Source organism: Narcine bancroftii, chromosome 7 (assembly GCF_036971445.1).
Source record: "Narcine bancroftii isolate sNarBan1 chromosome 7, sNarBan1.hap1, whole genome shotgun sequence".
In the NCBI taxonomy this organism is placed as follows: Eukaryota; Metazoa; Chordata; class Chondrichthyes; order Torpediniformes; family Narcinidae; genus Narcine; species Narcine bancroftii.
In genome coordinates this window covers 51276460-51290852 of record NC_091475.1, presented here as the reverse complement: position 1 = coordinate 51290852, position 14393 = coordinate 51276460, and the positions used below count along the sequence as shown (strand labels likewise).

At 39.2% G+C, this 14393-nt stretch overlaps 1 protein-coding gene across 6 annotated transcripts in view; it reads right to left on the bottom strand.

Annotated features, from left to right (window-relative positions):
- Positions 1-14393, bottom strand: part of LOC138738909 (cilia- and flagella-associated protein 47-like) — a 614550-nt gene that overhangs the window by 237577 nt on the left and 362580 nt on the right. For all 6 annotated transcript variants that reach the window (XM_069890090.1, XM_069890093.1, XM_069890088.1 and 3 more), the window contains one exon: positions 4065-4276. In XM_069890090.1, the coding sequence (XP_069746191.1) occupies positions 4065-4276 (212 nt within the window). The remainder of the gene's footprint in view (positions 1-4064; positions 4277-14393) is intronic.

Sequence of the window (14393 nt, the reverse complement as noted above, 5' to 3'; positions counted from 1 at the left end):
ACTTGTCAGCCACAAACGAGCCTGCAGCTGACATGGATATTACCCCTCCATAAATCTTCATCCGCGAAGCCAAGCCAAAGAAAAAACATGAATCTGGCAAGTTTTGTGTTTCTTCTATCTTGTTCATTACTTCCAGGAGAGGAGGAATTAATAACTCTTTAAATGTTTTATAAAATTCTATTGGAAATCCATCTTCTCCTGGTGTTTTATTGTTTGGCAGCTTTTTAAATATATCCTGTACTTCCTCTATTTCAAATGGTTTTATTAGTTTGTTTTGTTGCTCTTCTTGCAATTTTGGCAGTTCAATTTTAGCTAAAAATTCCTCTATTTTATCATCTTTCCCCTCGTTCTCAGTTTGATACAATTGTTCATAAAATTTCTTAAAATTTTCATTAATCTCATTTGAATTATATGTAATTTGATTGTCCTTTTTCCTTGACACCAGTATTGTTCGTTTAGCTTGTTCTGTTTTAAGTTGCCAGGCTAATATTTTGTGTTTTTTCTCCCAGTTTGTAATACTTTTGCTTTGTTTTCATTATGTTCTTCTCCACCTTGTACATTTGTAATGTTTCATATTTAATTTTTTTGTCTGCCAATTCTCTCCTTTTTGTTATATCATCCCTTTTTACTAATTCCTTTTCTGTACTTACTATCTCCCTTTCCAACTGCTCTATTTCGCGACTGTAATCCTTTTTCACCTTAGTCACATAACTTATTATCTGCCCTCTAATGAAGGCTTTCATTGCGTCCCATAATATAAATTTGTCTTTCACTGATTCTGTGTTTATTTCAAAATATGTTTTAATTTGGCATTCATTAAACTCCCTAAATTCCTGTCTTTTAAGTAGCATGGAGTTCTTAGTGGGATGTCCTCCAGTTCTATTGCTAATAATAGAGGTGAATGATCTGATAATAGTCTAGCTTTATACTCAGTTTTCCTAACTCTCCCTTGAATATGGGCTGACAACAAAAACATATCAATCCTTGAGTAAGTTTTGTGCCTTCTTGTATAATATGAAAATTCCTTCTCTCTTGGGTGTTGCTTCCTCCATATATCCATAAGTTTCATTTCCTGCATTTATTTAACCATAAATTTGGCTACTTTATTCTTTTAACTTGTCTTTTGTCCAGTTTTATCCAACATTGGGTCCAAATTAAGGTTAAAATCCCCTCCTATCAATATATTTCCTTGTGTATCTGCAATCTTCAGAAAAATATCCTGCATAAACTTTTGATCCTCCTCGTTAGGTGCATATGTATTGAGCAAATTCCAGACTTCTAAGTATATCTGACACCTCCCTGCCGAATCTATTATTTCCTCCTCTATTTTGATTGGTACATTTTTAGTATGGCTACACCTCTAGCTTTTGAATTATAGGATGCTGCCATTATGTGTCCTACCCAGTCTCTCTTTAGTTTGTTATGTTCTGCTTCAGTTAGATGCATTTCCTGCTCAATTGCTATATCTATTTTTTCATTCTTCAATAAATTTAGTAGCCTCTTCCTTTTAATTTGGTTATGTATTCCATTAATGTTTATAGTCATATAGTTCAACATGGCCACCCTTTATCTTGCATACACCTCTTTTCCACCACTTCGACACCTCCATCCCCCTTTTCCCCATTTTCATCTCTTAGTTTTCTCTTATTACACTTAATGTACGACAACACATTTAAGATATAAAGTACCCCTGCAGTTCTCACATCCACTAATACCTTAACCCCAAAAGTTCCCCCCTCTCTGAGTTTCCCCATATCCCTTGCCGGGCAACCACAACTCCCCTTTTCATTTAGATTGCGATCTTGTTCGCAGCGTCAACTGATTTTGCAGTGATGGTTATTCCCCCTCTACCCAGCCCTCTCCAGAAAACACTTTTTTTAAAACACATAACAAAAGTCTCTCTCTTCTTCCCCCCCACCCCTTACTCCCTTCCTTCCCTTCTCTTTTTCCTCTTTAGTTCTTTACATATGCATTGTTTTTACATCTTTATATATACTTTATTGCCATTCTTCATTCTTGTTACATCTCTTCTCCTGTCCTGCAAATTTTCTGCGAATTCTTGCACTTTCTCTGGATCTGAGAACAGTCTATTTTGCTCCCCAGGTATAAATATTTTAAGCATGGCTGGATGCCTTAATATGAACTTGTAACCTTTTTTCCATAAAATCAATTTTGCTGTATTAAACTCCTTCCTCCTCTTTAAGAGTTCAAAACTTACGTCTGGGTAGAAATTTTTTTTTGACCTTTGTATTCCAATGGTTTATTGTCTTCTCTAACTTTATTCCTTGCCCGTTCCTGTACATTTTCTCTTGTCATGTATCTCAAAAATTTTACTAAGATGGGTCTTGGTTTTTGATGTGCCTGTGGTTTCGGAGCTAATGCTCTGTGTGCCCTTTCTATTTCCATTTCTTCCTGCATTTCTGTCGTTCCCAAGACCTTCAGGATCCATCCTTTTATTAATTCCTTCATGTCTGTGCCTTCTTCACCCTCCTTCAGGCCCACTATTTTTATGTTGTTTCGCCTACTATAATTTTCCAACGTATCAATTTTCTGAGATAACAACTCTTGAGTCTCTTTAATTTTTTTTGTCACCTCCTTCCAATTTTTCTCCGAAGTCATTTACTTCCATTTCTACAGCCGTTTCCCGCTCTTCCACATTCTCTACTCTTTTCCCTATTTCTGTCATTACCAGTTCTAACCTTTGCATTTTATCTTCTGTTCTTTTCATTTTCCTTTTAATTGCATTAAACTCTAATGACAACCATTCTTTTACTGATCTCATTTGTTCTTCAAAAAAGACTATCTATATTCTATTCATCAGTTTTACCTTTTATTTCTCTTTGTCCATCAGTTTTACCTTCTATTTCTCTGTGAAGATCTTGGTCCTTTTCTTCCTTTTCTTTGTGTCTGTGTCTCTTCTGTTTTTCCTGATGAGCTGCTTGTATCTCTTTGTTGGGCCTCTTCTTGCTGGGCCTCTTGTTGCTGGTCCTCCCCTCCCGGGCTGCTCATCTGTTGTGCTTCCTGACGTTGATCTTCTTGTCGGTCATCCCTCTGTCTATCTCCCTCGTCGGTTTCATTGCTCCCTCATCCTCCAGCTGAGCGCCCTGGTGTCGGGTGTCCCTCAGCTGTTCTCTCTGTGACAACCCGCTTCTCTGCTGAGCTCCCCCTCCCGCCAGTGTCCTCTTTCTCCTTTGATTGAGCACTTTTTTTTGGCTCTGAGAGTCATTTTTGTAGTGCACCAGCTGGTGGGTCATGACTCCGCAGGGCAGGCACTGACCTCGAGGGTTGGGCACTCCACGCCACCAGCTGCAGGTAAGGCTTTCTTCTTTCGTGCAGGTAAGGCCTTCTTCTTTCTTCTCCGGCAACTTTTCTACCTCTTTTTTTTCCAGTTGTTTTTATTTTCTCCTTCTTAGATGCCATCTTCTTTCTCTTCTCTTTATCTTTATCTTCTATTTCTTATATTTTATTTTTGTTACGCTTTGCTTTTTCCTAACTTTTTTCCTATTTTCCTGGAGAGGGCTGGTTTTCCCAACTGGCCATTACTCCATCACGTGACTCCCCCTGATTTAAATAATTCTTTGGGATTTTTTCATTCACCCCAACAAGCAGTGAATTTAATGCCTAAAAGACGGTACATCCTATTATATTATCGTGTTTCAATATTTCATTATTCCAAGGAGGAACAAATAAAAACCTCACTTTACCTGTTCTTCATTTGATCACCCTCTCCATCCATCTCTCATTTCTTCACTTTCACACTGACTCTAGCTTAGCTGAGAAATGTTGAATCAGTTCAAACTCCATATTCATTCAATCCCTCCATTGTCCAGCCTCCAATAGACTTGAAGTCTGAATCCAAAACTTCCAAATGCCAAGGCCCTCTCAATTTTTCTGTCCCCAGATCTTTGATCCCTGATGACTTTGACTAAAACTTGCTAATCGACACACGACTACCTTCCAACTCATCCTGCCCTCTGAAGGTCCATATTTCTTTATTTATTGGGTGTTCAGTTGAAATTACATGAATAACAGCATAACTAATTTCAGATGAATCATGTTCCTACCCTGTTTGCAATTGAAGCTCGGACACTACTGCTTTCCAATGTTCCAGTAATCTTTCTTCGCTGATATTCGATTTGTGACATCTGACGTTGTGCTGCAATTGCTAAGGCTTTTTCTTTAGCTTCATTTATCAATGGTATTTTCACCACTTGATCAAAGGCACAGGCATTATCAGATTTGTAATATAGAGTGACTTGTGTTACATTTTTGTCACCTGCAACAAAAAAAAATGTTTTCAGGAAAAAAAGGCTAATAATTCTTATTTCCTATTAAGATAACATTGCAAAATAGGTAACTTGCACAAGTAATCTTAACAGCTACCTACATACTCAGCAATTGAAGTTTGTAGTAAAGATTCCACAAAGTTAACCTTACCATGCTCCTCAGAAAAATCAGCCTGTATTCAAGTTTGCTGGTCAATAACAGATCTGTTCAGCAAAAGTAGTGCCATCAGATTTCACAATAGCATGCTTTCAGAACCTCACAGAGCAAAACAAGTCACAAATGGATTGAATCACCTTCTATCACTTAACACTAAGTCAGTTATTGATTATATAATAATTATGTTTCAATTCAAATAATGTTTATTCATTTATTAATTTTAATGGAACTCTCCCACTCAAATGAAGGAATGAGGGGAGAGCTGAGAGAATTATGTTCTTCTTGTTCTGCCGGTTGGGTAAATCAAGGTAGACACCGCTGAGGAAATTAAGCAGAATCATGTTCATTAACATCATCACATTTTTATCTTTTTGAATAAAGACAAAGCAATATCATCAGACTTTGCTAATATATGACAATAAAGTTAACTTAATTTTTCAGCTTATAGTTGATCTTAAATTTTTTAAAAAGGGATATTATATATTGCTAAAAAATAACTTAATAATGATGAGACGTAAATTCTTTAAGACAAAGCAAAGTCGTTTGGTTTCATAAGGAAATTTACAACAAGAGCTCTGGAATTTAACTAGGGGAAAGCAGGAAAGTTTTTGTTTCTTGACTTCTAATGTGGTATAAAGACATAAATTCTATTCATTACCAATGTATTGGCCCTAGGGACATTAAGGAACAGATAAATAGGCAGATTTTGGAATGTTGCAGAAATTACTGTGCAAAGAGTGCAACTTCCCAAATATTGACAGGCACCTCCTTTCTCCAAGAGGAATAGATGGGGCAGAAATTGTCAGGTGTGTCGAAGAAGGATTCATGACACAGTATGTGGGCCATACTGGATCTAGTACTGTGTAAAGAGCCTGGTCAGATGACAGATCTCTGAGTGGTGAAGCATTTCAGTGATTGTGACCACAACTCCCTGAGCTTTAGCATAGCTATGAACAAGGATAAAAACAGACAAAATGATAAAGTTTTTAATTGAGGAAGGACTAATTATAATGGATGAGGCAGGAACAAAGGAGGGTAAATTAGGAACAGATGTTCTTGGGAGTAAGCACAGAAATAATGTGGAGGATGTTTACAGATCATTTACTGGGTTTCTGGATACAACTGAGCAATGTTCCCTTTCATTTTTAGTGTTAGCATGTGCAAAAGTCTCATGTTGTGCTTTTTTTTCATGTGACAAAAGTATGTGGGCACTTAATATTTGTGAAAATATAATTCAACCTGTTTAACTGACTTGTTACAAACCAACTGTTCAAATTTCAGCATTCATCCCGAAATGTGCAACCAGGGGGAAAAGGACACAAGAAAAAGTTTATTCAAACATAAAGAATGGCTTTAGGTCAATACCATGACCACGCTTATCCATACTCTTAATCCCAGGATACACTCCGCTTAAAAGGAAATCTTAGCCCACTCTAAAGATGTTTAAGTTATGGTTGGAAGGAGCTTCCTTGCAACTGCAGGGTTACTTTGAAAGGACCAATTTGGACAGTTTTTGAACATCAGGATTTGGAGGTGTACAGATCAGCTATACTCTTGTTACATACAGAACTGTGTAGGCAATGTCACCATCACCAAATATATTCAGGTATTCCAACCAGAAGCCCTGGATGACAAAAGAAGTAAAAACTCTTCTCAAGGATCATAACACCGTCTTCAGGTCTGGTGATAGAGCACAATACAGTGCTGCTAGAGTCAACCTGAAGAGAGGCATCAGGGATGCTAAAGTAGACAATAAGAGGAAGATTAAAGATCATTTCATCAATAATGTTCCACAGCAAGTGTGGCAGGGTGCGACAGATTATGCTGTATTTTATATTGTATATAGATATGTTTTAAAGGAGATAAGTTGTGGCAGGTTTTATTTAATGTAGGTCACATGCAAACATTTCAAAACAGATCTCATTTAAAATACTGGAGCTCTGCTCAGGTCATACAGGCCGGCACCAAGTGCCTTTGCAAAAGCTTTAGGGAGTGTCTATAGAGACTTCACTAATGGATTGTTGGTTTGGAAAGCAACAGATGAAAGAATCAGAGGATTAGATCTGGAGCCGCAGGCTGTCTGAGGGCAGTTTGCTGTTCAAAGAGGATCATGTGGTTTTGCAAGCAGAGGGAGTCAAACAGGCTTTTCTCTAAGTGAGAAAGAGAGAGAGAGAGAGAGAGAAATTCAGTTCTTCAATGTGACAGTCAGCAGCAGCAGCTGGGACTTGAACAGGACAAGCTAGCAAGCTTGTGGAAAAATCCCATTTTGAAGATGGGTTGTGAGTTCTTTGTTCAACCTTCTCAAAGCCCTTGTGGTCCATACAAGAGGAGAGGACTGGCTGCCTAATATTTCACTTGAAATAAGAGAAACAAAAAGGAACTCTGAAGTGACCTGAAAGAAAGACGTTATCATCTGAAAAAGCCTGTTGGGGCAAGTTTTTTCAGCAAGACACTGACATGGCTGATTAGAAGGAATCAGTTAGTGTCCAGTGAACAACAAATCTCTCTCTGAAAACTGACAAGAACCTTCTTGAGCAGGAACCATTTATCTTTTAAGTACCAAAGCCTGGTGAACTTCATAAATGTTAAATTCTGTGCGCAGTATAAGAATTGCCTGCAAACAATGAACTTGGAAGAATGAGAAGTGAGATTGGACTGTGAATCAAATAACTTTTCTAAACTTATGAAAACATTACATACACATGTGCTTAGAATTAGGTTGAGCAAGTTAATAGTAATAAGTTAGAGTTTGATCCTATTTTCATGTTTAAAGATAATTAAAAGCAACTTTTGTTTAAATAACCATTTGTCTTGACGAATATCTATTGCTGCTGGGTTTTGGGGTCCTCTGGGCTCATAACACAGGGCATCACCAATTACAAAACCAGCAACAGTATGACTGTTGGTGCCGACACCATGCTGGCTGCGTATCTTAATAATTTCTTTGCTCAGTTTGAGGTGAAGGCAACCGAAAAGATCACTACATCCTCATCAGCCTCTAACAGCCACATCCTCACTGTGGTATGATGTGAGATGAGATCTCGGTACAGTGAATCCAAGGAAAGCCACCACCTTGTTGGCGTGACAGGAAAGATGCTGAAGGAATATGCATGCCACCTCTCTGAAGTCTTCACAAAAATTCAACTTGTCCCTGTCCACATCCATCATCCTACATTGCTTGATGTCTGGCACTATCATTCCACTGCTGAAGAAGAATGTCATCAGCGCCCTCAATGACTACCATCCAGTAGCACTTACACCGGTCATTATGAAGTGCTTTGAGAGGCTGGTCTTGCAACAAAGCTTCCCACCTACCTTTGATCCATATGGATTTGCCTATAGGACAAACAGGTCGACGGTGGATACCATTGCCACTGCTCCACACTGCACTGACCCATCTTGAACATCAGGGGAGCTACTTGAGGATGCTTTTTATAGACTTCAGACCTGCCTTTTACACCATCATCCCAGGCAGACTGATTACAAAACTTGCAGAATTAGGATTTTCCCAATCTATTTGTCTCTGGATTAAGGACTTTCTAACGAACCACTCGCAGACTGAAAATTGGCACTCATCTCTCCTTTACCCTTTTACTCAGTATTGTCTCCCCACAAGGGTACGTATTGAGTTCCATCATCTACTCTTTTTATACCCATGACTGTGCCTCCATGTAGTCTACCAACACCATCACCAAGTTTCAGATGACGCAACTGTGATTGGACATTTCAAGAGAAGACAAGACAGCCTATGGAGTTGAAGTCCAAAGACTGACAGTGTGGTGTTCAGAGAACAATCTCGATTTGAACTCCTCAAATACAAAAGAACTTATAATAGACTCTAAAGGAATAATATAGTTCCAGACCCATTACATATCAAAGGGGACTGTGTGGAAAGGGTCACTGCTTTCAGGTTTCTGTGTTCACATTTTTCTGAGGATCTTTCTTGGACTTCCAATTCTATCGCAATAGTTAAAAAGGCACAACATGCCCTGAGGATTCTCAGGAAAGTCAAACTGCGTAGAAACTGCTGGTGCCCTTGTATCGCTACTCCATCGAGAGTGTGCTGGCCTACGTAGTTTGCCTGCTGCTTGGCAGCACACAAGAGGGACCTAGAGGGTCATTAATACAGACCAGAAGATTATTAGCTGTGCCCTGCCCACTATGCAGGATTTATTTAGCCCTTGCTGCCTTTGCAGAGCAGCTAAAATCCTGAAGAACCCTGACCACCCGAGTCACAATCTGTTTGACCTGCTGCCTTCTGGTAAACATTTCAAGTCGATTAAATCACAGACAAATAGACTTTAAAACAGTTTTACCCCAGAGCCATACATGAACTGAATACCGCCAAACATTGAATATTGTATTATTTTTATTGAGTTGTTGTTTTTATATCAAATTTGTTTGATGTATGTGTGCAGGATGTGTAGTCAATTTAATTGTACTTGTGCAGTAACAATGAATGTTACCTTGTTACCTTGCTAACATAATCATTTAGCTAAGAGATCATCTTCAATAAGTATAATTATTAATTACTACACTATTTTAGTTAATTAACCTTTTGTGCACTCTTTTATTTCCTTTGTATGCAGGTTGCATGCGGGAACAGTGGGAACAGTGCCACTGAGACAAGGAAAAGATGGTAGGAAAAGGGAACCATGGTTGACAAGTTATGTCAAATTTATTGTCATTTGATTGTACAAGTACAACCTGAAGAAACTGCATTCTCCAGATCCTCGGTGCAAAACACGCATATACACAGCAACACAAATGCAAACTGTCATGGGGTATATTATATTTTATTTTATATTATATATAAATATGTTTTTAAAAGAGATAGATTGTTGGGGGTTTAGTGTTGGTCACTTCACAAACAGATACTTACAGAACACATCTCACTTAAAATGCAAGAGCTATGCATAAGCAGATACTTCATGTCCACAGTGACTTAATAGAAACTTTGAAGAATGCTGGAGACTTCACAAGTAGGTGTTAATTGGATTGATGTTGTTCAGTAAATGGACTATTGTTTTGAAAGCAACAGATCCCCAGGCAGAAACTGATTCTGGTGCCAGCAATCTGTCTGGTTGCAGTTTGCTGTTCTAGGAGGGGTCTGTCTGGGTAAAGTTGTACCTCTCACTTTGTTCGTTTTAGATTGGTCACAGTGTTTGAGCTACCGAAAGAAAATAGACACACACGCCAAGAGCACTTCAGTTTATACAAATCTTTATTACAAATTCTAAACCTGATATCAAACTACAATATGCAAGCCCTTCCCAATTATACTTATCAACGCCTGGACTGGTCCCAACTGCCAAAGCGAGGCAACGACCGCACACTTGTAGTAGGTTGTCGGGGCACCGGTAGCAGCTTCTCCACCTCCCCCGACCGGGATGTTGGCTGGACTCTAGAAGTTCTTCTTCTTGCTGAGAGATGTTGCCACCTCTCAGAGAGTCTCCCCTTCAGCAGCGGGACATTGGCTTATATTACCCAAAAATTGCTTACCCAACCACCTATTCCCAGCACAGTAAGAAAGATAAGCAAGCAAGCTAGCATGCTAGGTTAATTAACGAATAACATAATTTTCAGCTTATCATTTTGAATACAATGGTTTATTTTTCATCAAGGTTAGGTCTCTGACAGTCTGTGACCTAAACAAGCTGGAAGATTAAATGTTCTTGGTACACAGATGTCCTTTTAAGTCAGATAACTGCATCTCTGGCCCCTCGGTGGAATTTAGCTTATGTCTGCTGATTCTAAAAAACAAGCAGGTTCTCAGCCTTGCAGAAGCAAAGGCTGCAAAAGTAAAAAAAACATGGTTTAAATCTTCCATTACAGGGTCATGTGGTTTTGCAGGCAGAGAGAAAAAAACAGAGAGAGAAAGAGAAAGAGAGAGAGAGAGAGAACTGAGTTCTGCAGTGGCTTTTGGAGGCTGCAACATGACAAGCTGGCAGCTTGTTTAAAAACCCCATTTTGAAGACGGGTTGTGAGTTCTGAGTTCAGACTTTTGAAAAATCCTTGTAGTCCTGACAAGAGGAAATGGCTGGCTAGAGTGTTTCGCCTGAAATCAGGGAAATAAGAGGAACTCTGTGGTGACCTGGAAGAAAAGGTTATCATTTGGGAAAGCCATGATGTGGCAAGTTTCTTCAGCAAGACAATGAAGTGACTGATCGGAGGGAATCAGTTTGTGTATGTGTGCAATGAGTAACATATCTCTGAAACAAACTAGAACCTCCCTGAGTGGTAACCAATTACCTTTAAGCACCAGTGCTTAGTGAAGGTTTATAAATGTTAAATTCTGTGCACAGTATAAGACAGGGTTGGTCAAACAGCGGCTCACGAGCCACATGTGGCTATTTGACCTTTAATATGCAGCTCTCTGCAAGTCTCCCCCCCCCCCCCGCCCACCCAACTCGCTTTGATGGTCTCTCCCCCTTGCCCACACAACTTGCACTGCCAGTCTCCCTCATCCATTCGACTCATGCTGCCGGTCTCTTCCCCTTGCCAGTCCAAGTTGTGCTGCCAGTCTCCCTCGCCCACCCAATTCGTGCTGCCGGTCTCTCCCCCTCGCCTGCCCAACTCGCACTGCCAGTCTCCCTCGCCCGCCCGACTCGCGCTGCCAGTCTCCCTCGCCCGCCCGACTCGCGCTGCCGGTCTCTCCCCCTCACTCGCCCAACTCGCAATGCCGGTCTCTCCCTCTTGCCCACCCATCTCGCGCTGCCGGTCTCTCCTTCTTGCCTGCCCGACTCACATCTTTAATAGCCTGATATTTGTAGCATTGTATTTTAGTCATAAAAAATATGATTATAATAAGATTAATTTTGTAAGGTGCAAATCTGATTAAAATATCTCTCATTTTTTTGGTTTACCTTTACTTATATGTTTGTGCCTTTGTGATTATTGAAACTAATACAAATTAACAGTTTAAAAACTGCAAGCAGGAATAAATATTATTGCATTTACTATGCATTTCTTAAAATTTATATAAAATTTTTGTTACAAATACAAGCCCACATTATGTACTGTCTGTTTTGTTATGTCCGGAGGACCACAAAACCCAGCAGCAATAGAAATTCACCAAGACAAATGGTTACTTAAACAAAATTTGCTTTTAATTATCTTTAAACATGAAAAACATATGTGTGTATTTTGTTCTTCTCCTGCGGCTCTCGTGCATCTTAGCTTTATCGTTTGTGACTCTTACATTAAGCAAGTTTGGCCACCCTTGGTATAAGAATTGCCTGATACCAGTTAACTTGGAGGGGTGCGAAGTGAGAATGGACTGTGAATCAAAGAACTTTTCTGAACTGACACACACATTATATACATGTGCGCTTAGAATTAGAAGGGGTTAAGTTAAATTAACTTAAGTTAATAGTAAAAGTTAAAGTTTGATCCTGTTTTCATGTTTAAAGACAATTAAAAGCAAATTTTGTTTAAGTAACCATTTGTCTTGGTGAATTTCTATTGCTGCTGGGTTTTGGGGTCCTCTGGACGTAACAAAACAGACAGTACATAATGTAGGCTTGTATTCATATATACAAAAATAGGTGAGGCAGCTAGGTGAGAGGAAGATGGAAGCAGACATCACATTTAGAAAACAAATAACAAGAAGGGCTCATGAGAATTATACGGTAGCCAGGAAGGAACTTAAGAAAGAACTTGGGAGAGCTAGAAGTGGGCATGAGAATTCCTTGGCAAGTAGGATTAAGGAAAACCTTCAAAGTCATTCTTTGCTTACATGAAGAGAAGGATGACAAGAGTGAAAGTAAGGCCGCTTAAGGATAAATGAGGCAATGGGTGCCTGGAGGTGGAGAAGTTTGGGGAGGTCCTCAATTAATAATTTGCTTCTGTATTCACCAGAGGAAAGGAGATTAGTCAAGGTGAAATCAGAACAGAACAAGCTTTTGAGCTGGAGCATTTTGAGATGAAGGAAGAGGAAGTCATGAATCTTCTTAAAAAAATTAGGATTGAGAAGTACCTGGGACCAGATGAGATATACCCTAGATTGTTATGGGAAGGGAAGGAAGAGATTGCTGGGGCATTGGTGATGATATTTGAATCCTCCATGGCCATGGGGAGGTGCTGGAGGATTGAAGAATGGCAAATGTGGTCCCCTCATTTAAAAAAGGTAATAAGGAGAATTCTGGAGATTATAGACCAGTGAGTCTTACCTCACTGCTGGGCTAGCTATTGGAGAGGATATTTAAGGACAGGATTTTGGAGCATTTAGGGAAGTATAGTCTTCTTAGGGATGGTCAGTATGGCTTTGTGAGAAGATTGTGCCTCACAAGCCAAATTGATTTTTTTTAAAGGAGGTAACAAAAGAAATTGATGTGGCGTGGTAGATGTGGTGTACATGGATTTTATAAAGGTATTTGGCAAGGTCCCCCATGGGAGACTTAATCATAAAGTCATGAGACATGGGAGCCATGAAACATAGGCTGTGGGGTTTCAAAATGTGCTTGCCTGTAGAAAGCAGAGAGTAGTTATGCATGAAAATAATTCTTCCTAGAGGTCAGGGACTAGTGGAGTTCTACATGGATTTATTCTGGTACCCTGCTCGTTGTGATTTTTATCAATGACCTGGATGAAGAAGTTGAGGGATGGGTCAGTAAGTTTGTGGATGATATGGTTGGAGGCATGTGGATAGTGACGTAGGTTACAACAGGATATTGACAGGAAAAATGGCAGATGGAATTCAATCCAGGTAAGTGTGAGGTTATGCATTTTGGAAGATAAAGTACTTGGTTAATGATGGGATACTTAACAGTGCGGAAAAACAGAGGGACCTGGGGTCCAAATCCATAAATCTCTCAAGGTTGTTTCACAAGTTGATGTGATAGTTAAGAAGGTCTATGCTATGCCGGGCTTCATTAGTTGGGAGATTGAGTTCAGGAATTGTGAGGTAATCTTGCAGATTCACAAATCCCTGGTGAGACCACACTTAGAATATTATGTTCAGTTCATTACAGGAAGGATGTGGAAGCCATTGAGAGGGTGCAGAGGAGATTTACCACAATGTTGACTGAATTATAAAACATGTCTTTTGAGGCAAGGTAAGCAGAGCTATGGCTTTTACTTTTGGAACAAAGAAGGATTAGTGACTTAATAGAGGGTGTATAAGATTATGAGAAGTATAACTAAGGTAGACAGCCAACACTTTTTTCCCAGGGTGGGAGTTGCAAATGCCAAAGGACAAGTGTAGGTACAAAAGTTTAGGAGGGATATAAGGATGTTTTCTTTTACAGAGAATTGTAGGTACCTGGAATCCATTGTCAAGGGTGGTGGTGGAGGCTGGAACAACAGGGGCACTTAAGAGACTCTTAGATGGGCATATAGATGAAAGAAAAATAGAAGGTTTTGGCATAAGGAGGGATCCTTTTTGTTAAGTATATAATGGTTGTCACAACATCATGAGCTGAAGGGCCAATAATGTGCTGTTGTGGTCTATGTTCCATGTTCAGAATGAAGTAAATATATTTTTTTAAAAATATCTCAATGGCTGTTATCTGGACAGGATAATTAAATATTTCACGTACACCGATCTTTTATGGTCAGGGAGCTCAAAAGGAATTGTCCACCTGAGCTCCTTTAGAGTATTCATGTATTTTTTTCAAAAAAATTGAATACAATTCTGTTTGCTGGTAAATTATAAAATATTTAGCAAGTGGTTTTTTATTTTAATATGCAGCTTGTTCCTTCACTGATATAAATGTACAAGTCACATTCAATCTTACAGCATGCAATTTGATCTTTAGCTGCTGTAAATATACAAATCCCTAAAGTTAAATTTATGATATTTTATGCAATAAAGAAGATACAGTGGGGTTCAAATTAATTTTGAAGAGCAGAGCAAAACAGGCAGCAGCCCATTTTATTGGCCAGTTGCCCTTTCCATTGCATTGCCACATGGTGTCACAGCCCACATGAATTTCCATGCTGGTTTTCAC